At 36.7% G+C, this 25256-nt stretch overlaps 2 protein-coding genes across 4 annotated transcripts in view; one reads left to right on the top strand and one right to left on the bottom strand.

Moving 5' to 3' along the window:
• Positions 1-637: 637 nt before the first annotated feature.
• Positions 638-23315, top strand: rad51d (RAD51 paralog D). The gene is made up of 11 exons (XM_059351366.1): positions 638-998; positions 2095-2156; positions 10517-10635; positions 16547-16628; positions 16827-16961; positions 17039-17134; positions 17264-17354; positions 18804-18874; positions 19355-19522; positions 20359-20481; positions 22727-23315. Exons 1-10 carry the CDS (start codon positions 917-919, stop codon positions 20452-20454), a joined length of 1002 nt encoding a protein of 333 aa, XP_059207349.1. The 5' UTR covers positions 638-916; the 3' UTR covers positions 20455-20481; positions 22727-23315.
• Positions 22139-25256, bottom strand: part of lig3 (ligase III, DNA, ATP-dependent) — a 31840-nt gene continuing 28722 nt past the window's right edge. For all 3 annotated transcript variants that reach the window (XM_059351352.1, XM_059351351.1, XM_059351350.1), the window contains exons 18-21: positions 24089-24239; positions 23493-23572; positions 23317-23394; positions 22139-22953 (exon numbers count right to left, since the gene is read on the bottom strand). In XM_059351352.1, coding sequence (XP_059207335.1) covers positions 22720-22953; positions 23317-23394; positions 23493-23572; positions 24089-24239 — 543 coding nt within the window. In that variant the 3' untranslated portion in view covers positions 22139-22719. The remainder of the gene's footprint in view (positions 22954-23316; positions 23395-23492; positions 23573-24088; positions 24240-25256) is intronic.

Genomic DNA, 25256 nt, shown 5'->3' with positions numbered 1-25256 from the left:
TAAAATATCTTTAACAGCAGGAGCAATACAGCCATCTGTGAATAGGAGATTATAAAAACTATTAGTTATATTAAAACAATAAAAGTAGATTGATATAAGTAGAGATCCAAAGTGCCAGACCACTTCCACACTTGCTATAGCACTGATTTTTGCAGAGGGGATGAGGTGGACCAAAAATCCTTTTTATGGCTGATTTTATGAGAATGCCAATAATGCATCAAGGGACCAAAATCTATTCCAGGGAGTCTATGAATATGAAAACGCAATCACAGATTTCTGAGTATGAAACAAAGAACATACTGAATGACTTGATTCGATGTGGAAATTATTATGCACATCCATCTAGAAACCCCTCTGAGTAGGATGGCCTGAACATAGACAATGTAACAATTGTAAATCTGACTAAAAGTAATTTGTGATGTTCTTCTGTTATAGTTTTAACACTTTTTAAAGTTTTTGTTAATGAAAAAAAAAACAGAAATGGAAATAAAGATACACACAACCAACCAACAACTTTGGAGCAGTATACTACATTACCCTAAAAACAATGCGAGTGCGTTTTACTACGGAAAGCAGGAAGAGGAAGTTGAAGCCTTCGCGTATTGATTTTGACGTAGGATACCATGCTGCTGTCGAAAAAGTTTGTAAAAGCGTTAGGTTGTCACAAATAGTGTCAGGGTCTATTTTACCGCCTTGAAACTTTGGTGACAGTCATTCATACTGTCTTCAACGACGACTCCGTCAGAAAGGCTTGCAAAGTAGTTAATTTAGCCTCAACGCTAAAAACAACGGTAGCTAGCGGCATCTGTGAAGCTAGTTAGCTAACTTAGTTTTTACTTTTAAGCACAAATTGAAGCTGTGTGTTTTCTCTTAACATCAGAGTTACACACGAGCTAGCAGTTAACAATGCAAGACCATGGTAGTCTTGAGAGAAGGAATGTGTCCTGGACTGGATGAAGATTTAGTGCGTGACCTGCGAGCTGTCGATATTAAAACAGGTGAGTGTGTTTTGAAGATGCTTCTTATAACGTCATCCTGAGAAAATAATCGCCTAATTCATTTTTCCAAGTTTTGCAGGAAACACAAAAAACTTCACCAAAAGTGTAACATATGACATTTATTGATCATTTCACTCAAAAATGATGTAACAAAGAATGGCTATTGGCATATTAATAACACTGTGTGTAAATTATGTAACATAAGAGAAGTAAATGACTTAGGCAATTTTTTGAACATGCCTTTGTGACTTACGCAAGATATGGTGACACTTTATTTTGAAGGTGTCTACATAAGAGTTCACAAGCCTGTCAGAAACATGACACGACAAGTATCATGAGCATTAATGTTACTTCAAAGTGTCATTAATGTTCATGACACATCCCATGTCGTGTTTATGACACGCTTGTGCCACTCTTATGTAGACACCTTCAAAATAAATTGTTACCATATCTTAATTCACAAAGGCATGTTCAAAAAATTGCCTAAGTCACATTTTATTTTGACTTAGGCATAATAAATCCACTTAAGTCACACACTTGACATAGGCCATTATCTTAAAGGGGTAAAATCACATGATCTGATCTACTGAGGATGTGGGCGATTTTACCATAGGTGGCCGGCGTCATGAGTCAAAAAAAGACTTAGGCGATTATATTAACAGTGTGACGATATGCACTGATTTCACACATGGACACATGGACTCTCCCCATACACTACTGATACACCACTGAAACACTTGGCAACATGCAATATTTGTCCCTATAATGTGCATTATATGGGTAATACTGTATATAGCATTATATCTGCTTTGGCAAATGAAGACTGTGCACCTCACATCCCGTCCTTGCCCATGTTTGTATTACATTGTATTTTTTTTACATTTACCTGCCTATGTTTATATTGTATATTTTTTTTTATTTTCTACATATTTATTTTACTGTTACACTGCTTTTTGGAGTCAGCTTTTAATGTCAGTGTACATGCATATAGGGACAATAAAGGCATTCTATTCTATTCTGTTTTATTCTATTCTATTCATCTCCATTAAAAAAAAAAAACAGACTAGCAATAACAAGCATTGTTTCTTTTTCGCAGTGGAAGACTTGGTCTCGTCTGACGTTGAGGAACTTGCTCAGAAGTGCTCTGTGTCATATAAGGTATTTATACCATACATTAATTATATATGTGGCTCTTTCACTGAGGTCGCAGAGGTAAAGCTATGTATGTAAGTGATTAAACACCCTGGGAATTAGCCTTGCCAGATTCAATTGTCTGTTTCCAGTTAAGTCCTTTTTAAATCACGTATTACACCCACCAAATCCAGGAGGTGTACAAGAATCATGCACTGAAGCCCCTATCACATGATATGCAGGATATGTTTTGAATGTGCAGAAAGTTTTGAACATGAGGAGAAATCTTGCTAAAGCACATCTGAGCTGTCAAAGCCCAGAGATCCTTAAATTAATTAAAGTGAGTGAAGGTTTCTTTGATTAAGGGCCACCTGCACATTTAGGTGGTTACCCACACAAACAAAAGACACGAAACAGAAACAGGACCGAAGAGTAAATCCTGTCTCTTACCTGTGTGCCTCCTCAGCAGAGCAGATTTAACATTAAATGAGTAATGTTAATCTACAGGATAATAAATACTTGAAAGAAATAAAAGAAAATACCTGGGAGCCTTAATGCATTATATTTCATTATATATTTATGTTTTCATTTCACCTTGCACCTATATTTTGTATTTTCCTTTTACATAAATAAAAACATTTCCACCATGAATTGATGCCAAAAAGGCACAAATTGGTATATAGACCCCCTTGAATTCCCCCACCAATGTTGAAATGAAAACTGTGCCCTTGTAGGGATGACTGTTACTTTTGCGATCAATATTATTGTCTGTTTTATACAGAGTCTGCCTTTTTTTCATATTGTTGACTCTGACCTTCGATGCACCGGTCTGCATATTTTTTTCCCAACCCACGATTATCTACTAATATTATCTACAGTCCCTCCCATTATATCGCCTTAAATAACACAGTATGTGGTAGAGTTCTTAAAAAAATGTTTTTTCATCTGAGCCCTGTTCAGCACAAAGTGATGCCCTTGTATAACAGCTCATCACTGAAGACAAACTTAACATTGCATTGTCTTCCTATTATGAATCAAAGTCAGTGCTAGATAGAATTGAAATAAAAACAAAAGACACCCACACGTTATATGTTGGCATAAACACTGTAGCGTGGGAGATGACCAATATCATGTTGATCCTTCACACTTTCACCCACATGCATGCATGAGTTTCTTATTGCGTAAGTCGGTTATATTAGGTTAGCTACAATTAAACAAAAGTTATCCTTAATGTAAGCAGAACTCCCACTTGGCTTGTTGTGTACACCCATGGCAAGGCAGATCCTCTGGTTAACAAGCCAGGCAAAATTGTTTCACAGCACGGGTTCAAATCAAGGTTGAAGATCACATTTGCTTCCTATTCTTTTCTGTGTGCTTATTTGCATTTTTCCCACTCACAATTACAACTAGACTACAGTGTTTCCTGTATATGTGGCATTGTCAACAAGAAATAGAAGTAGTATTTTTAATGGAGTTGTGTCTGTATTCTAAGCAAAAAACAACAAAATGTTTTAGCCATCTGGAAAGCAAAACCAAAAAATCCTCATTGGGTCTGCCCCAAACTCCTTCATTATCAGTTTGAACCCAAGAAGAGAGGCCAACTTTTTCAGTCTTAAATCATTTTGCAGTGAGAACATGAAGACAGAGCAGAGATCATGAAAGAATTTCTGCCTAACTCAGTTCAGACCTTATGTGCAGATAACAGGAAACTATTTTTTTAAGATCAGTGGTTTTTGCAGAACTTTTTCAGAGATATAAGAGTGCAAATAATAAGGCAAGAAACCCAGACGGGCCTTCTAGATAAAAGTGTATCCTTGAATAATTGTTTGTGGGGAAAGGGCACAGAAGTCGACCCAAGCTTTCTTAGTGAAAAGATGAGAGAGAGTCATCAGTCTGTAACCTCTCAGACTGTCTGCATATGCAGTCTGACCATGTATAGAACAATAATTTTGTTACACAAGAGAAAAGTGTGAAAAATACTGCATTGTCTCATGTTTACATGTAATTTAAAGTATATGTGATTGTAGAACGGCCCTTGATTTACATACTGGAGTTGTTGGACTTAAGTACCAACTTGATTGAGGTGATTTGAGGTGAAAGTGTTAAATTATGTCATCACAGAATGAATGGAAGATTTTTCCCCTCCATGACACATTACATTTTTGGAATATTCTTTTTTCCATCACTGCCTGCAGCAGGTTCAGGTTCATCCAAGTGGCCGAGCTAGACTTCCTGACCAGCTTGTTCAGCCTGCAGGCATCCCCTGAGCTGATAACCAGCATCCCTCTGGTCCAACAGACTCCTGCTGTTGACTTGAACCATTGTTGTGCACACACATTACAACAGCAATGAGGTCAATGCTCGGTCATCTTCATCAGCACGTTCATATGACTAAAGCAGCAATTAAGGCTGCTCAAGGCAGGGTTTCTATGTAAAAACATACCCATCTTATGAGCCCAAATCCCAAATTGAGGCGCCAACATTCCCACTAATTGAGACCCAACAGATTTGTGTTATTTTCCCTAAATACATTTCTGCTGTTAGACATGAGCCCTGGCAGAAAATCCTCTGCCCAGAAAAAGAGACTTATGAGAATGTAAGCCTGCTAAACAGCAGTAAGTGCTCTTTCTACAGAAAGCCGGACTGAAAATGTTATGTTTTTTCCTTCTGATCTGTTTTCATAAGAAGCATCACAACCACGTTTATTGAACAACTTGTTTTCATGCAGTAAACTCATGTCTTGTTGTAGGATCCTGTGGGATCTTGTTCTACTGTAGTGTGGTGCATCAAATAAGATGCACATTGCACTTCAGCAAATTAATTCCATAGTTCCATTTCCTTAATTTCTTAAAACCTGAAATCCAATCATCTGATGGGCAATAGTCATGACCTAACTGGTCTTTCATTTAACACATAACTTAGACTTGGAGAACTTTAATGTATCCAAAGAGGCATATGTGGTACAGCAGGGATAGGGCTTGGCAATATAGTGTTATTATAAATATATTGTGATATCAGATTTTTTATCTTAATATGGCATAAGTATTGTCTTTTCCTGGTTCCTGGTTCCAAATGTGATTTCCTGAACTTACTAGAGTACTCTAGCTCTTCTGTCATTTGCCTTTACCCTCTCAGTCACAGTCAATCAATATTGAGTTATTTTGTCCAGAATATATTTGTTTGATTTTCTCGATACTTCTCAGCCTTACAGCAGAGTAAATAATAACCATAGTGAACAAAGTTAAAATGTAGAACAACAGAAACAACCATACAGGCCCAGGGACTATATAAAATATTTACCCAACATTATGTGTATACATCCCTTATATCAAAACTGGTGAGTATTTCTTCAATGAAAGAATAGCAAAGTGCAGCACTGAAGGATTTTCTCCATGGAAAAGATAATTTCGCTTTGCCATGGCAGTGATAGACAGATGGCTCATCCAATCACCTGCCAAGTATTTCCCAAAGTGCCTGCCCTTTTCCAAACAGTCTCCAATGAGGGCTTTTCAGATGGTTCTGTGTAACAACCCATCTAGGGCATCATGTTAGTAGAGCGGGGGATGTAAAGTCTCTCATGCGGTCATGCTCCCTGTGGTCATGCTCAATTCTCTACTTCCTATACAGATTTGAAATGCAGAGAATTGTCCCTATATTTTTAAACCATTATGACTACCTTAATGCACCCTTAAAAGAATACTTTATTCTTAAAATTACCAGTTAATCAATTAATCACTCCATTTTACTCCATGAGAAATCTGAAAATGTAACAAATCCCCAATGAACTGAAGTAAATAGAGGCCATGTTTAGCAACAACAAAATCATATAATCTGTTCCAAGATTTAAAAAAAAAAAAAAATCAATTAAATAAAATAGATGATGGTACAAGGGTTGAGAACAATTATGTCTTGTAAGTTGTTACATAATTTTTTGGGTTGATACTATTTGTTATAAAGGTTTGGTGCATTTTTTCCTAAAATGTTCAGAAATCCCTCTATTCAATGGCAATAGTTAAAAATAAATTACTTGTACTGCATGAGGAAAACTGCATGGGATTAGTATTAAGTTGACATGTCTTGTTGGTACCCATAGAAAGATTTGTATTCAGATCATTTGAGGTCAGAGGTCAAAGAACCCCTTTGGAAAATGGTCATGTCAGTTTTCCTCTCGCTAAACTTTTTCCTAACTTTAAAGCGGTAGTTCTCCACAAGATATTATGACATGATGGTTGGAACCAAAGTAATCCTTGTATCTTCTAGTTTCATATGATACCAGTATCTTACCAGTAGCTTTAAACACAGCCCACTACAGCCTGTGGAGAAAAAAGACATCAAGGAAGAATGCTAAGGGCTTGAATAGTAAGATTTCACCAAAAATCCATGTGTGATTTTGAAACAGATGTTATTTAGTTTGCCTGTTGTTAAACCTGGCTTTCATTTACTCCAATTCATTGAGCATTTACTAGTCCATTTTTTAAAATTCTCCGTTCACTGTGGAAGCAAAACATTTTCCTCAAGAATTCAGTAACCAATTCCAAGTGAAAATGGCAAGTAGAGCATATTCATTTTGTAATGTGAAGTGTTTCCCATTTAAAGTGAGTTTGTGGGCATGGTATAATTATCAGAGGGATATGATCAAATTGTGTTGGGATTATATCGCTCATAAGTGGGCGTGATTTAGCGACAATAGACTCTTGAATTGACAGCCTGATTAATCTGCCCACAGACGGCCGAGTGCAGGAGGTGGTGGTGGTTTCTGGCAACCTCGACGTGTGCTGTGTATGGAGAACCAAAGCAACTCGAAGTGCAATGCCACCCACCCACTATTGGATTTAGAGGCAAAGGGCACAATTTTTGACCCATAATATCGCTCCAATAGCCTCTGTAACCCACAAACTAACAGTCAAGCGCAGTTTTATATGATGTGAGGGGTTGGCTGGATGCCCCATATTACATTTCATTTGATAAATTTATGTATGTGCCCTCGAGTGTAATATGAATCATCAAAATACATATTAACATTCTACAGGAGGAAAAAAAAGAGTGGGATTTTTACACTTAGATACTCAGAAATGATTGGTAAGATACCAAAAGATTGCAAAATAATTAACAAAGGAACACAGACTTTAAACAGAAAAAATGTTTTTCTTATTTCACTCAATTTTTAAGTTAAAAAATTCTGCTTCACAGGCTCTTGTATCATCATCAGTATGCCAGCTGACCAGTGAAAATCCAATTTTGTAATGACTACTGTTCTTCTGTGCCATCACCTTTTGGGATCTAGTGCTTATGGTGGGCTGAGATATTTTGGATTTATCTCTGTTATGAATAAAAATGCAGGAAGTATGTGATTTGGTTCAAAACTTCTGTATTCATTTGCTGGAGAGTAGTGCTCATGCAGTTCTAGGTAGCAACGGTGAGAGGATGCTTTTGTTAAAGCAATGAGATTTTCCAGCCAGCTGTGTGGAATGAATGTTAATTTCTCTATAATTCAGTGCTTCACAAGGGGCCAAAATTTTCAGAAGAAATTGATGAGTTCAGTCCTGTTGTAGAAATATCATTGCTTTCTCCTTTATAGTCTCGGATGGGATGTGATTTAATCCCTGTCAAGATCAATGTAAACTCAATGAGTACTGATGCAACATTATATTGACTCCATTAACTAACTGAATGATGTGTATGTGCCTGTTCATATATACATTGGTGTGAATATTTTACTGAAATTTAAGTAAAGAAAGTGTTTGTTGTTCTGGGCAACAAATGCAACAGTTAAAATGCTATCGTAGAGTGGTGAGTTTACTTATTTTGCAATTAAAATACCAAGATAAGCAATATGCATATTTGGGGGATATCAAATCAAAGTATTCTGATACTGGAGAAAGCCTTTGTTTGGCAGCTGGCCCCATCTCAATAAAATACCAACACTTCAGACTCACATATTTGACTGTTTCTCTCCTTATGTTTTCAAAGTGCCTACCGAAATCAAAGCAAGCTTTTAAGTTATCAAGTAAAAGTGCCAAAACATGCGCTTGTTCCAGCTTGTGGAAATGTGAGGATCTGTTGCTTTTTCCCCCTTTTTTGTATTGTATAACTGAGAACATTTTGTTTTTTGACTGGTGCCTGGAATATTTAAAGATACCATCTTGTCTTCTGTGAACTTGATGGGTCTGTTGTTTTTCAATTTTTATTTCTATTATATTATTGGAACAACAGTGATACAGAAAACACAACATTGATGTTGTCATAAACTGTGAACAAACCACACCAATGGACCACCATTTCTCCTAGGCTCTTGATATGTATGTTTTTTTTTGTTTTGTTTTTAAGATTCAACTTTTATTGAGTTTTTACATTTTTTACAAGACCAAACTAACAACCAATTAGGAAGAAAAAAAAGAAAAAAGGGGTATACAGTAGTGTTCAAAATAATAGCAGTCCAATGTGGCTAACCAGATTAATCCAGGTTTTTAGTATATTTTTTTTTGTTACATGGCAAACAAGGTACCAGTAGGTGCAGTAGATTCTCTGAAAACCAACAAGACCCAGCATTCGTGATATGCACACTCTTAAGGCTGTGCAATTGGGCAATTAGTTGAAAGGGGTGTGTTAAAAAAAATAGCAGTGTGGCATTCAATCAGTGAGATCATCAATTTTTGTGAAAAAACTGATGGACTGATGAGAGTAAAATTGTTCTCTTTGGGTCCAAGGGCCGCAGACAGTTTATTAGACGACCCCCAAACTCTGAATTCAAGCCACAGTACACAGTGAAGACAGTGAAGCATCATGATATGGGCATGTTTCTCCTACTATGGTGTTGGGCCTATTTATCTCATACCAGGGATCATGGATCAGTTTGCATATGTCAAAATACTTGAAGAGGTCATGTTGCCTTATGCTGAAGAGGACATGCCCTTGAAATGGGTGTTTCAACAAGACAATGACTCCAAACACACTAGGAAACGAGCAAAATATTGGTTCCAAACCTACAACATTGATGTTATGGAGTGGCCAGCCCAATCCCCGGACCTTAATCCAGTTGAGAACTTGTGGGGTGACATCAAAAATGCTGTTTCTAAAGCAAAACCAAGAAATGTAAATTAATTGTGGAATGTTGTTAAAGAATCTTGGAGTGGAATAACAGCTGAAAGGTGCCACAAGTTGGTTGACTCCATGACACACAGATGAGAAGCAGTTATAAAAAAACTGTGGCCATACAACTAAATATTAGTTTAGTGATCACAGGATTGATAAATCCTAGAAACAAAAAAGTTTGTACAAAATAGTTTTGAGTTTGTAAAGTCAATGACAGACACTGCTATTTTTTTAACACACCCCTTTCAACTAATTGCCCAATTGCACAGCCTTAAGAGCGTGCATATCATGAATGCTGAGTCTTGTTGGTTTTCTGAGAATCTACTGCACCTACTGGTACCTTGTGTGCCATGTAGCAATAAAAAATATACTTAAAACCTGGATTAATCTGGTTAGTCACATTGGACTGCTATTATTTTGAACACTACTGTAAGTACATAAGAAGTCCAAGACAGGTAAAATGAATCCATGCTCAATTTGTTGAACTGTCTTTACAGGAGACAGCCACCACACTATTGCATGTCTATTCATTGTCCCATGTGAAATTCACGGTCTACAGGTAGTCTCGGTAAACATTTCCCTGTAATGAACCCAGTCTGACTCCACCTTCATTTCCATGCCAGTCCCCCAAGAACAGCTCATAATGATCAGTGTATGCAGATACATTTTAGCTACCCTGTAAAGAATATAGTCTTAAAACATTCCCCATTTCTCATATTTATCAATATAATTTGTTATACTATAGGATATCCTTTCAAAAGCAGCTACTTTGCCTAACTCTGTAAGCCAGTCTTGAAATACTGGGCCCTCTGCATCTTTCCACTTTCTCATTATCAGCTGTTTACCAATCATTATACTTGTCTGAATCCAATTGGTTAAGGGTTTTACAATATGGGCCATGGGTTTAGGGTTACCTAATATGTAAAGACTGGGGCAGAACTCAAAGATGTGTATGGTTAAGTATGAGACTGAACCTCAGTTTTTAGTGTTTACATATTTGTAAATGACCTGCTTTAAATGTTACCAACTATAGCTTCAATAATCACATATCAAACAAATTATGATATGAGTAGGCATAGGGACATGGTAACATTATTTCAAAAATCCTCCTAATTACAGCAAAACAAGCCAACATTTTACCTTGTGCTTTGGATTATAATCACAATGGCCCAATTGGGCAGACAACAACCCAATCTGGCAGCGCTGGCTGAGGTAGATCAGTACGTGTTGTGTTGTGGCTCGTCCTTGCAGCAGTTGTGTGAGCCTCATATGCTGTAATTTTTTTTGTATTTCAGGCTCTGTTTGCCATCCGCCGAGTGCTGTTGGCCCAACACACAGCATTCCCCGTGTCAGGCGCTGATCTGTATGAAGAACTATTGAGCTCAACAGCCATCCTTTCCACTGGAAATCCCAGGTAAAGACAATTCTGCACACACAGCAGAGCACACTGCTTTGTCTTCTGAGGACTGGGGGATTTAATGGAAGGCTCACAGCCACAAGAGCTTAAAGGAAGGTTCGCTTCAAAATCAAATAAGCATTCCTAAGAACAGTTCCCCACATATTGCATTAAAAGGCATTTCCAGTCTTCAGTTTTAGAGGCAAGTGATTTTCAGGTGATGCATGTTTTGGCATGTAGTTGCTTCTTCATCAATGCCAAATGATATTTCAGCTTAAAGTCTGTGATTTGTTTAGTGCTAGTCATAGCTGTTTTTTGAGTGTTTTGAAAGTCAAATGACAAGATGGTTGATTCTGGCAAAACATTTTACACGCTTCATCTAACTAATTTGTACTTAAGTGGCCATACCATGCATATAAAAGTATTTTTTTGACGGTTTAATTATGTTTGCATTTTTTGTTGTGAGCTTTGCAGACCAGCACAGGCTGTCCACAATCACAGGATAACATGTAAAATCAATAGTATTGTGCGTTACAAGATGTTTCATAACCCCGATTCCTCTACATTGATCCATTTTATCAGACTAAAATGTTTTCAATGTTGTCCAAATCGAATTTGCATCGAACTGTGCTGGTAGAATATGCATTTGGCGTACGGTAGCTTCAGTTAAAAATACAGCAGAGCAATAGAGCATTTTAGAAATGGCCTGTTGTGCTACATCTCAGCAGCTGGAGCTGACTTCTTCGCTTGCCGTTCCATTTGGCTCGTGAATGCAGCCTAAAGTGGCTCCTGATATATCGGCTGCATTAACGTGGCCAGTAGCTTGACTACTTTCAAAAAAAAAAAAAAAACTTGACAAGTCCTTTTAAACATTTCTTGGTACATCAGAAAATAAAAATGTAATGACTTGAAAGAAACCAAAAATTCCCACTGCGACCACCATGGCATTGTATTACAGCACAAGGTAGAATTCATTTGCAAAAGTGAGACATTATTCCATGAAAGTCAGCACAGAGATGAGTGCTGGCATCACAAGATTCAGCTATCTGTATGCAGTCACAGCACAAAGCATAGCACATAAATTCTCCACTTTTAGAAGGGAAATATTCTTCAGCCAGGACACAGACTGCCCTGGACAAATCTGTGAAATGGGCCAGCTTGGCATAATTTATAGGATGGTACCTTTTTCTACAGTTAAACTCACTGTTTCAGCATAATTAATGACCACAGGTGTTTTTTTTCTCTCTTCGTGGCTCCTTTTAAGTGGTTTTCATAAATTAGTTAGTGCTTAGGATTAGTGATATGAAACTGAATCAGCCTTGTGAGTGAAGGCAGTGTGATTTGTGTGTCTTGACTGCACTCTACTGGTTACAAGATGAACTGATGAATGATGCTCCTTGTTGTTTTTGGACAATCAGTATGATCTGTGGTTTGTGCAGAGACACTGCAGAGTAATGAGATAAGTGAAGCAGGACTTTTTGTGTACCGGTACACTCCAACTGCAAGGTTTTTCTATTATTTTGTCCACCCTATTTATATCAATGAGGATACTAACTATTAAAAACGCCTCTCAGAATAATGCAATATAGTTAAACCGCACCATAAAATGTAGCCTCCGACATCACCTGGAAGTAGAATTAACAGTTTCAACAAATCTGAACATTAGAACTGTCAGGAAGGAAACATTTATTGGCTTTTTTATGAGACTGCATTAGTTTTAGCTATGTGCACCAAATAAACTGACAACTGAGTGTATAATAGGCAAAGGATTTTGTAGAGTATCTGAGAAACTGAAATCTGTCGATGTGCAGAATCATATTTCCTGCTTTGCTTACTAGCTAATGCTGAGTGAGAAACATTTTTTCCATCTGATTGGCTGCATAGACAGAAGAGAAGATCCTCGTTATAACAGCACATAATGTGATGTTTTTTCCAACACTATTTTACAGCTTTGTGTGGGAGAACATACCTAAATAAAATGATGCAAATATTTCAGTATTAAAATGTTCTTCATCATTCTCAGTGAAGACAGCCATACTCAGACTACCTACCTGAAGGCTGTAAGCACTGTTGGGACTCTTCAGCTTTCAATCATGTCTGCTCCTGGACACCTTTTGGCATATATTTTGATGTGCGTTTCCTTTTCTTCTTCCAGGTGTTTGATATATGCACAGGGAATGAGAGTCTTGAGGCCAGTGAGGGATAAAAAAAAAGAATGTGATGGACAGACTTTTTCAGTTTTCGGTCTAATTTAAAACCAACTAGTAGAAATGTCAGAAATAAAAAGAGCCCAAAGAGATATGTCCTACTATAACATAATAAAATAACCAAATGTGTTGTTGAAACTTAATACTCAGTTCTCTATCTGGTTTTGGCAATAATACCTTTGAAACTCCACTGTGACATTGGTAGCCTTTCATGGACTCTCAGGTTGTAATGTTCTTAACTGTAGTTTAACCATACTTTCATTATTTAGCTCATATTGTCAAAAAGCATTTGTCTTTGGCAGCACAAAAACACCCAAAACACACTAATGTAACTTCATCCACCTCCATCACAGCTCAAATTCTTATAAACAAAAGTAGTACAATCATTAATGATAAATAATAAATGGAACTCATTTATTTTTAACCACAGAGAGAATGTACAAAGACAAATAGAAAGAAAGCAGGAACTAAACAAACCTTATCAGATTTTCCGGCTGCTGTGGTGATTTGTCATACTAACAGGATGAATGATAACAGCTGATAGGGGTTTATAGCTTTCATCAGCTTCTGAATCATGTAGCTTTCATAATGTATTGTCAAAGCTTCATACAATATTATAATGCCAAGTATAGGCTACTGTAGAAATGTTTGGGTGTGATCGAGTGATAAGATTTCGCCTCAGTCACTAAAAACCTCATTGATAATGGCAAAGATTCTCTTCCATCAAAGCCTTTTCTTTGGTGTTCAGCGTTTGTGATACTCAACAGCGCAAAGCCAGACTCACAATGAAGCTGCAAAAACACAAGTATGATGCTTTTAATTCCCAGTATTTGTTTGAATTACTATTAAGTAGGGTTGTCAGAAGTATCGATACTCAAAAAAGTATCGATACTAAAACGTTGTATCCGGATACGATACTCATTTTCAAAAGTATCGATCCAACAACTTATTAAGCAGCTAAACCATACAACATCAAAATATTGTTCTTATTGTTATTGTTATTGTTTATTGTATTTATTTATTTTTTGCACTACCTTACACCTGAAGCTTGTTATCATAGTTGCAGTTTCTTTTTGCACAACCAGATTTTTCTAATAAATATTTAACCTGTGGTTCTGTTAATTTTTACATGTTGCGTTTTTCTTGTTAATAAAAATATTAAATTTTGGGGTCTTTGTTTTTATCCTTGTGGTATTGAAAATGGTATCGAGTATCGAATATTTTCTTGAGTATCGGTATCGAGCTGAAACTTTTAGTATCGTGGCAACCCTACTATCAAGGTGCTGGGTATTGCCACAGGAAGGAAATATGTGTCCAAAAACTCTTTAAAAAGAGCTTTCCATCGAAACAGAACTAGACTTAGCAATAAAATCTCAGCCTCTTAAGTGCTTTCACTCCAGTCTAACACCAGGTAAAAGACCTTTTTGGTCCAATGACTGCACAGTATTCTGATCTCGCTGATGAGTGCAGCCCACTTGAAATTCTGAATCCGGCTTGTCAAGGACAATCACTTTGATCCTTCTGGGGCCTTAGAAGAACACAACCTGGTGTTTCATCAACAGTGCAGCCCTCTTCACTCCATTGTCAGAGACGGCTGGAATAATGCAAATATGTCCGTCCCCACCAATTCTCCTCTTCACAATCATGCTGTGGGAGATAAGAACCACTATTAACCAACCGCAGGCTTCCAGTGATGCTTAACCTTCAGGCTGAAGGACCTTGACTATGTAGATTTACTGTAACTGCGTTGCTGTCACATTCATCATCACACATGCAGGCGAAGATTATGAGGTTCCACAAACTACACAGATCACTGAGCGTCAACATAGACACATAAAAACATTCAAGTGCTAAAAGAACAGATGGTTGAAGCATTATGGCAACAAACACTCACCTGTTTATAGTCAAATTCTAAGTGCAATAGACACTCATTAATTTAGATCTAGTGCCAGTGGATATACCTGCAGTTTGGTCAAATAAATGTAAAACTTTCTAATGCACCATTCTGAAATAAAATGCAGAATTAAACTAATTGAATTTTCACTTAAATCAGGATAACAAGTATAAGTTATAAGGATAAGTTTATACCTTAGATTTCTTATCAAATAACAAGATGATGCAACTGCTCATCTTTTGTAGGTTTGAGTTTCATGCCCATCCAAGCTTTTAAAGTGCCCCCCCCCCCCCCCAACTGCCAGTCACATTGCATTGTCTATGCAGAAAATGACAGGACTGTTTCTTCTGGAACCGTGGACATCATAAATTACCCCTTTCACCTCTTAAACTGTTGTGGAAGAGAAACAAGCAAACCCAACCAAGAATCGGCCCAAAAACACATCCAGCAGCTGAAAAGGAGACATTTGGAGAGAAGACGTATCTCATTGTGAGGAAAATCTTACCATGCTTTAACATCAGACAGTGTAAAAAAAACTCTAAACTATGTAATAATCCACAGCTGCGATGGTTTGAACAGGCATTATGTCGTTTTTGCTTCTACGGTATTTCATTGACTTAAAAGATGGGTACAGCAGCTCTCCAAGCTTAGATGCTTAAGCATTTATCCTGTCGTATTTCAGGCTAAAGTTGTTGACAGCTGGGAACACTGGGCAGGCTGTAAACAATCTTGACACCCATTTTGTACTTGCTTAGCACAACTATGGTTCTTACACGAAATTGAATCAGATCAGTAAAGAATGGTTAAGGTGGCATTTGGAATGCTGTTGGTTGTTTGCTCAGCTCAATAGGAAATTAATGGACCTCTGCTGATTTATTGTTGAAGTGTCTTGCAGTGAGAACACATAAAAAGATCAGATACACTGAGGTGGAAGAGGTCACATATATACGATGTGGAGTGTATAAATGTGGAGTGAACAGAAGATTTACCTATGCTGCGACAAAAAACCCATAAAAAGATAAGGAAGTTTAGAATACAAGTGTTTGTAAATCCTCTCATATAATCAATCTATTTGACCTATAAGTATCAGTATGAATCAAAATATATTTAATGTTCAAACTGATAAACTTTTGTTTCGTTTTTGCATAGTGAATTTGCATTCAGTTTTTTTTTTTATGTTTTACACAGCATCCCAACTGTTTTGGAATCGGTATCATTCTATTATTGGAAATGGCACTATATATCTTAAGTGGTTACATCTATATTAGAATTGTAACTAAAAAAAAAACACACCTTTTCTATACTTGTAAGTAAATGTATTTACGTAACACAACATCACAACTAAATGTCTTACCCTAACTTTAACCTAATTCTAACGTGAACCTTTAAACAAAGTCTGAACGCTCAAACAGGCCTTTGAAAGGCTGTCTGAAAGCATGGAACGGCCGTAATGTCGTAACTTTTAAAAATGTCCTCACTCTCAAGGGCTGAAAACTCTAATTGGTTCTCACAAAGATAGATATACAAGCACACACACACACACACACACACACACACACAAAGATTAATGGTTGGCCAACTGTTTTTGATAGATTCAATTTGAAAGACGCAGCCAGTGGCTTAGCTTGATAAGAAGCAATGAAACAGCAACTGAAATTAGGAATTGGCCAAACATCTTAAGAATAGTTTGGAACCTAATGCAAGCTCTGTTTGTATTATATGTTCACACAACTGCAGTTTTTATTGGCTCTACGGATGTACGTGGATTTAATGGTTTATTATATTTGATGGCAGTTGTGAGTAATGAATTGCACCTTGTTTCTTGCAGCCTAGATAAACTGCTGGATTCAGGCTTGTATACTGGAGAGATAACAGAGCTGTCAGGAGGCCCGGGAAGTGGCAAATCTCAGGTGAACATTTCCTACCTACCCCCTCCATCACTGATAATTTCAGCCTCATAAATTCCCTCTTTTCAGAATTCCCCATCCTCCTATAGAATAAGAAATTGTACTATGGCTGAAATAATACATTTCAGAGTAATCGTTTAGCCAACACAAATTATCCATGCTATCTTTAACTATTCTCTGCGTGCTTGTCATGTCTTCTAGGTGTGTTTCGGCGTCGCAGTGCAAATTACTTACCAGCTGAAACAGAGTGTAATATTTATTGATACAACAGGAGGGCTCACTGCCAGCCGGTTGCTTCAAATGCTACAAGCTGAAACAAGTAACACAGAAGAGCAGGTGAGTTAACAGGGATTGAAACTAATATTACATGATGTGTATTATAAGACATTTTGAAACAAACTGTCATTTTACAGATGGAGGCTCTTCAGAGGATCCACGTATTCCGTGTGTTTAACGTTTACTCTTTACTTGACTGTCTGTACAGTCTTCGCAGTGGTGGGCTTCAACAGGTTTGTTTGCAGTTAATTTTTTCCCTTTTTTCTTAAAATATACACCAAGTATTCATCTGTACCTGGGAAACTCTTTCAGAAAGACAGATCAAACTTTCAGCAATCTAATATTGTCACATTTTGTATTAGGCATCAGTTGGCGGTGGCTCTGTCAAGGCAGTGATCGTCGACTCTGTGTCAGCAGTTATCTCTCCTCTACTGGGAGGCAAACAAAATGAAGGTGATATCTCTTTCTGCGAGTCACTCATAGTGCATTATACCTGGGGCTATGTTCACACCAGAGCCTGTACATTCTAAATGTCTGTACAATAAATATTGTAAAACCTGACATGTACAAACAAGAACATTTAGAGAAGAAGCTCAAATTTCCAATATCAGTTATAAATATAGAGTAATAACCTTTAAGTTTTAAAGCCAACTTTTTTTTTTTTAAATACAAAAATAACTTTTTCATTAAGTATTTTGTTAAAATCTATAGAGACTTTAAATGAACACAACTGTTTTTTGTACACCAATTCATTCAAGAATAAATTACAACCTGACAAACTTAAGCTGGAGCATTGGGAGATTTGTTATAAGAAAGACGTAGTAAATTTCTTTGAAGCAGTTTCTTATTCTCCACATCTGAGCAGGTCTGGCCAAATAGAAAACCCACAAAAACAAGCCAATATAATATTGTAACAATAGCACTACAGACTGTTTTTCTCCCACTGGACGTTATCAAAGAGAAAGAGAATTAACTAATGGCTGGTGAATGTTGATGTGAAATAACAAAAACCTATTCAAACTTGAGCAGAAATCGTGTGAAACCAGGACCCCATCACTCATAGTAAAAAGCCTATTAGGAAAATAGGTAAGTAGTTTAAAGCCTTTAAGGTATCACCAAAGCACCAAATTTCATGGCAATCTCTCATATATTTTCCAGAGATTGACAGTATGAGTGGTCACAGTGCCATTGGCAACCACTTTTAATGTAAAAATAATACGAACAGCAAAACGAGCACCCCCTTTTCATATATTTGCACTAGTTATATTTAAATATTGCTGTTACCAGACAACGCTGCACATGTGCCTAAGAGTTTACTTTCATGAATGAAAGCATTTGTTTTAGAGACGGTGGCAAAGCAAATTTAGTTGTTTGACTGTGGAGTGGAAAGTTCGACTAACCCCTCATCAAACAAATATGCAAATTGAGTCAACTGGCAAAGAACCAGATGAACCTGACACGCAACACAAGTTGGCCTGAAAAAAAGTACTAAATAAACAGTGTAAGATTTCTTGTACTTCAGCAGGCTGTTTTGTTTGATTTGGTATAGCTATGTCCACCAGACAGTTTTAAATGATCTTAAATATCTTTGTTTAATTACTTAAAGTATATGGTGACTAAAAACTCACCTTGTTTTTAGTTTGGTCAACCACCCCGGCAACCACTTTTAAAAGTTATTGTTAAGCCCTGGACCAGTGTCGTGGACTTATCCACATTGCCATCCCTAGAGCTCAACTGCCACAAAATGACTCAAGCATAAGAATATTAAAGACTGTAAATGTCACAACAAATATATCTGTAGCTTAGCCTTAGTTACTTCTATGGAATTGCTTAGAATGGACCATGGAAAGACATTGCATATTCTCTACACGAACACACATCTACAACTTCCTGCGCCTCCAGGCATGTCCTTGATGATACAAGTGGCCGGAGTTCTGAAGACAATGGCGAAGGACTTCAATGTTGCTGCTTTGGTAAGGATGACACAGCCCTTGACGTGTGCTACTCTGAATGCAAGGTGCATTGCAAGTGTCAATCAATTTCTTCTCCGACCCTTTCACACTTCCTCTTGTTATTGCTTTCAAACCTGAAATGATTTTTTTTCCCACCTTTGATGGGGAGAGAGAAATAAAATAGAATTTTAACCTTTGTTTTTTATCATTGATTGTTAGTTCAGGTGGTTCTAATTATGTAAAATATGAACTAATCACATTACAAAAGGATGAACCAAAGAAAATGTGTTATTTGAAGTGAGATAAAGTTAATTGGATAGGCTGTTTGATGGTTCCCTTTGATTAAAAGCGGGACAGTCTGACTTTTTTTCTTCTTCTAAATCTTGTACCATCTCTCGGCACTTTTGCTAAACCATAAATTAGAATGAAGAAACAATGTAGTAATCTCCTGACAGGAGACAAAAAACAAAAGACTAAACATGGTGGTGTCTGGGCCTGCAGGTTACAAACCATGTCACAGGAAGTGGCAGCGGGGAGCTGCAGCCAGGTCTCGGTGTGTCGTGGAGTCACATCCCAAGAACCAGGATCCTGCTGGAACGACTAGAGAGGGCTTCAACCGTCAGCCACTCAAGTGTGCGCTCTGCAACACTGATCAAGTCTTCTCGACAGGTACTACAAGAAGCATTGAAGTGCACATCATCTAGCTCAGTATTGATTCTTTCAAAGGGGTTTCACTCAGAGGCAAATGCCAAAAAGTCTTGTTAAAATGGACACTTTAAAGTTGTGTCTGCTCTTGTAAATCTGGTCTGGTTTAATAAAGAAACTCTTTAATTCCATTTAAAAGCAGCTTCCAGAGAGATTGTTGCAAGAAAGTGAACCAGTCTTATCATTCTAATTCACAAAGACAGAATGTGACAACCTCATTCTGTTGATTTAGATCCGTGACACTCTGCTGTTTAAACAAAAGCAATTTTAGTATGGACACATGTCCATCTACAAGATGTAACAAAATGCAAAACCAGGACTGAGCTTGACCTCTATAAAACTTTAGAATCACTAACAGAATTTCTTGTTACTGAAGTTTATATTTCCAAACAGTCATCTTCTGAAAGGAAAGGCAACCTGAAGTAGAACACACAGTAGAATTTTCTGCAGATGGATGGATGAATAGATGTATAGATAGATAGATTCATTCAATAGTGGACTTTTTGTGCGTATTAATGAAAACGGGACAAAATTGCTATTTTTGCTGAAAACCATTCTACAATCTTTTTGTTTCTTTTTCCTTCTCTCATAAATAACTGTCCACAAAGGCATTAATTATATATTTTCTGTTCTGGAGTTATAAAAGAGGTCCGTCAGATGATACAAAGACGCGATTTGACAAAGCACATTCAGAATGAGCATATCCACAATAAATGTTTTATATTGCAGCTCAGTTGTGTGCATATCTGTGTGTGTTTTATTATTACTAAATCAACACTGTTATCTGCTCTACTTCTTAGCCTTGTCACATCAAAGAAGAGTTTGACTTGCAGTGGTGGAGTCGCTCTGAAGAAGGATCATCAGGAAAGAGAAAGCTGGCTGAGACTGATTCCTGATGAGATCCAACTATTCTCTGACCAAAGGTACGTCAGTGTTTGTGGAACAAATATGCAAGAAAGTTTCCTTCTTTCGCCCTGATACTACACAGCAGGATGAAAATATTTTAATCATATATGAACCTTATTCCATTTAAACAAAAAACTTTTTGTTTTGTAAAACATACTATCTCATGACATTTTGAAACTTTTATGGAATATCATGCTATGACTTAAGATTTTATTATGCATACTACACTGTGACTTTTTTTTTGTCAAACCTTACTTTGACTTTTTAAAATATATTTTAATGTAATACTAAAACATTTTTCATGATATCTTTATGACTTACTATACAAGCATTATTTTGAGGCTATGACTTTTATGATATGTGTTTATGTCATACTATACTAAGATATTTTTATATGTTTATATCATATTATAACAAGATATTTTTAGGATTTTTTGACATACTATGAAACATTTTTCGTGATATCTTTATGGCTTACTATACTGACATAATTTTGTGATTTTTGAGGCCATTCAGTACTGAGACTTTAAAGCCTACTTAGTACAAACTAGAATTGACCAATTTTAAGCATTTTAGGCATTTTTGACAAGAATCGACATAGTATGATTTGAGGGGGTCATTTTTGGACATCCCCTAATATGACGGGGTTTCCCCCCCCCACACTTTTTTCAAACAATCTATACTACCACATGTATCAAAAGAATATAATTGGGCATTTTAAAATTTGACAATTTTTGACAAAAATCGACATAGTATGACTTTTTTTTTCAGTTTGTGGACATCGCCTAATATGGTGTTTTTCCTGTAATTTCTGGCCATATTGTCTAATATATTTTCAACAGACTATAATTGACTCCTTGACTGAATAATTGACTGAAACCTTTTTAGGCATTTTAAAATTTGTCCATTTTTGACAAAAATCAACATACTATAGTATGACTTTTTTCTCGAGAGGGTCATTTTTGGACATTTACTGTATTTTCCGCACTATAAGGCGCATCGGATTATAAGGCGCATCGGATTATAAGGCGCACTGTCGGTTTAAAAAAAAAATTAAAGGCTTTTAGGTGCGCCTTATAGTGCAGCTTTAATTAATTAGTGCTAGTGACAATTCTTTAAGGAGTAGAGTTGTCGTGTGGTGACATCCCATGTTGTTTTTTGGCTATTTTTGGACAGACTATACAAACTGTACCACATGTATCAATAGAGTATAATTGGACAATTTCTAGCATTTTAAAATTTTAGTTTGTGGACATCGCCTAATATGGTGTTTTTCTGTCCATATTATGCTCTCATATCTAATATGACCTTGGTCTGAAATTTTTAAACAAGGGGATTTTGGCACACTTTTTTTGGGCACTACCCATTGTTAGCTCTGTTGCTCATTCATAGAAGCACGGTCCTTACAAGTTGTATCTCGTTTTGTTGTAAAAGTGACTAATCAGGCTATTCAACAATATATAATACAACACCAATCGGTATTATTAAAGGGAAGAAATAATTGACCAAAATAACGTTTCCAAACTTTTTTGGAGGAGTTTATGACCAATGTGTTATTCTACAAAATTTTAACTCCTGGCCTCCCATACATTATCTGCATATGATGTTGATAAATACTGTAATGGTGCTTCAGAAATTCAAGGAGCAATTCATAGAAAATAAACAGCAGTAGAATATGTTAGAGACATTTTATTATCATCAGGATTTTGTTAATTCCTATGGCAGACACATTTGGTTGTTCAAGTCATGCACTAGTTTTTAACACCCTGCAAAATGTTCTCGTCAGGCAGTAAAAATAATCCAAGATGCTGTATATTCATGTCATTTATACTTTGATCTGTTACATGATACGTTTCTAAAATGCACTTCACGTGTCTTCTACATCTACAGTAAATTTCTATTTGCTCAAACACCATTTCAGGACAAAATGTCCCCAGTGAATTTGCTGTGTCTATCAACATTATTAAAAAATCCTCCAATTACATGAAAATGGTGAAAACTAAAACATCAAAACTACCAATCTGTAGTCTGTGCCCTCAGATGGTACAAAGTCAAAAGGGCATGGAATAAATAAGTGACCTGAGAGCAGTCTGTAATTGAACCCATGGACACAGTGTCTAGTGTCAAAGCAATCTCCTCAAACCATAGAGATTACCATGTCCATCTGGATTAACATGGATTGAAAATGACACTGACGTGCAGTAGTTTGTAGAAAGTTTAGCACAGTGTATAAAAAGTGTTTTTTTTTTTTATTGTTAACAGGGGGGTACAACACGCCTCTTGCGGATACATTCCCAGATCCAGCTGGGGGAGACTTTCTGGGCCTTGCTGTCCTCTTCGGGTTCTGCCAGTGTATGTGTGGCTGAGGCAGCATCATAGTCCGGTACGAGGTCTCCGTCGTATGCCACAAAGTACCGTCTCAGTTTGTCAAAGTCTTGCACAGAGACTGGCAGGAAAAGCTTCACTCCGCTGAAGATATCCAGCAGTGTCTACATGAAACATATAGTCAGCTGAGGAACTTTTCCAAAAAGCTTTCATTTTTAAGTGGTGGTAAAGCTGTATAGCATTCAGTTCATAATTCACTACAACATTACACAACTTAAAATAGTCACCTTGTATTGCTAGAACAAAAAGTCCTGCAATAAATAAATTAAATAAAAAATATATTTAACATGACTGAAACAGTTTTTTTTTATTTTTTATTTCTGTATCACTGACCATCTGTTTTGAGAACATTGCACTGGTTATATTACTCCTCAGTAATATAAAGAACCATAGTTTGAATGTGTGGTCAGTGGCTCAGCACTTGTCTTTGTTTATAGTTAAATAAAGAGAAAGACCTGTTTACCAACCTTGTCATTTCTTGGCTCTAGTAGTTGAGAGGTTGGTTTGGTTTGACCGTTGCCGTTAACACTTTCACTCTTCTTCACCTGATAAGTCAGACAGGTACAATGTAGTTTGAAATGACTGACAGGATGACTGTAATGATGAATCTGTCAGGTGAGTATATTGTGCTTGCAGTAAATACCTTCTTAGCGCTGGGTGCTTCTGAGTCAGGGGTGCGAGGCTGGGATTTCACCACCTTTGGTTTGGGTGTGCTGCTAAGGTCTGTGAAGAGTGCGCACATTATTAATGCTGTATCAAATAAAGTACTATCTAAAGCAATGACATTTTGCCTTCTCAAAGGTGAATCAACTGATTGTCTCTTTGCTTAACTGGTCAAATTAAAGTAGCAACAAGAACGTTGTACTGGAGCAAATAAACATGAACTGCAAAAAAGGTCAAATGTGTTAAATATCGAGATACATTTTTTTTGCTTTTTCAATCTTTATTAGAGCTGATATTAATTGATCAAAGCTTTCACAGCAACATTTTTGATAATTGTTTATTTTCAAGCAAAAATGGTAAATGTTTACTGGTCTCTCACTTGTGAGTATTTATATATATTATATTTGACCTTACCATTAAACAGCAAAATATTTCTGTAATGAGGTAAGATACCTCATTATAAAAATCATGTATTTTTACAAATGTCTTTTTTTTTTTTTTTTACAATAAAAAAAAATGGTATGAAAACAGTGAAATTGGTGCTACACAGTTAGTGTTGGTACTTTGTCTACTTACTGGTCTTCTTGGGTGGAGCTCTTCCATGGGACGAAGGTGATGGGGAGCTTCCTCCGCTGTCCCCTCCTGAGGATCCCTTGTCGTCGTTGGATGACGATGGTCCAGCTGTCACTTTAAAGTCACAATTCTCCTTTGATATGCGGTAGAGCTCCTAAACAGCGTGATGAAATAACCACATGGGCTTGAGCCAAGAGATGTAATGTTTTGTGTCACAAGTGATTGAAGACTTCTTGTTGCATCCAAATAATTAAACTCAGGCGTTTAACTGCCTTAGCCAATATTTAAGCTCATTTGTCAATGTTTGCAGGAAGTCTCACTGCGAATTTGGTCCTTGACATTGAAATCAAACTTTACTTATGCAGTTCAATGGGTGCATTGTTTTTGATGGGAGGAGTGAAATGTCTTACCCTGCCCAATAACAAACAATCCCGAGACATGCACTTTGGGAATTCTGTGTTTGCCATCTAATGGAGACCTAATCATTAGATGTCAGTAGTTAAATATTTTCCATGGTGCCTTCAATTAATTACATTTAAGAAAACATTTTCAATAATCACACCACTAAAAGTCCTTCTAATTGCTGAGGCTGTAGCTAACAAAGGAGGGGGAAAGTTAAGGTCCAAAAATGCCATAAAACGCTGTAGATCACATTGATCATGGTCATAGTAGACTTTTCCCCAAAATATTTGAAAAGCACCATCATATAGCATGTCCAAAAAGGGGAAAAAAAAGTATTGCTATTGATAGATGTTATAGTGTAATGTAAAAATTACAGTAAACCACTACAGGATGTCCAAAAATTGGGGGAAAAACAAAGACACCATACTGTCGTATGGCTAAAAAAAATTCAGAAAAAAAGGGTCATAAAATTTTAAGTTCACAAAATTGCCTAATTAGAGGCTGTTGATACATGTTATGGTATAATCTTTTCAAAAATACATAAAAACACCATATTTTGAGATGTCCAAAAATGGAAAAAAAAAAGTCATACTATAGCATGTTGAAATTTTTTTGTGAAAGTCATTAAATTATTAAAAGGCCCAAATGGTCTTATTATAGTCTGTTGACACATAGTAAGGTGGCTTCTCCAGAAATAACAAAAAAGACACCATATTATGTGATGTCCAAAAGCTGAACAAAGACCTGTTAACCAACCTTGTCGTATAGT

Source organism: Centropristis striata, chromosome 15, assembly GCF_030273125.1.
Source record: "Centropristis striata isolate RG_2023a ecotype Rhode Island chromosome 15, C.striata_1.0, whole genome shotgun sequence".
NCBI lineage: Eukaryota > Metazoa > Chordata > Actinopteri > Perciformes > Serranidae > Centropristis > Centropristis striata.
This window is presented reverse-complemented; position numbering and strand designations above follow the sequence as displayed.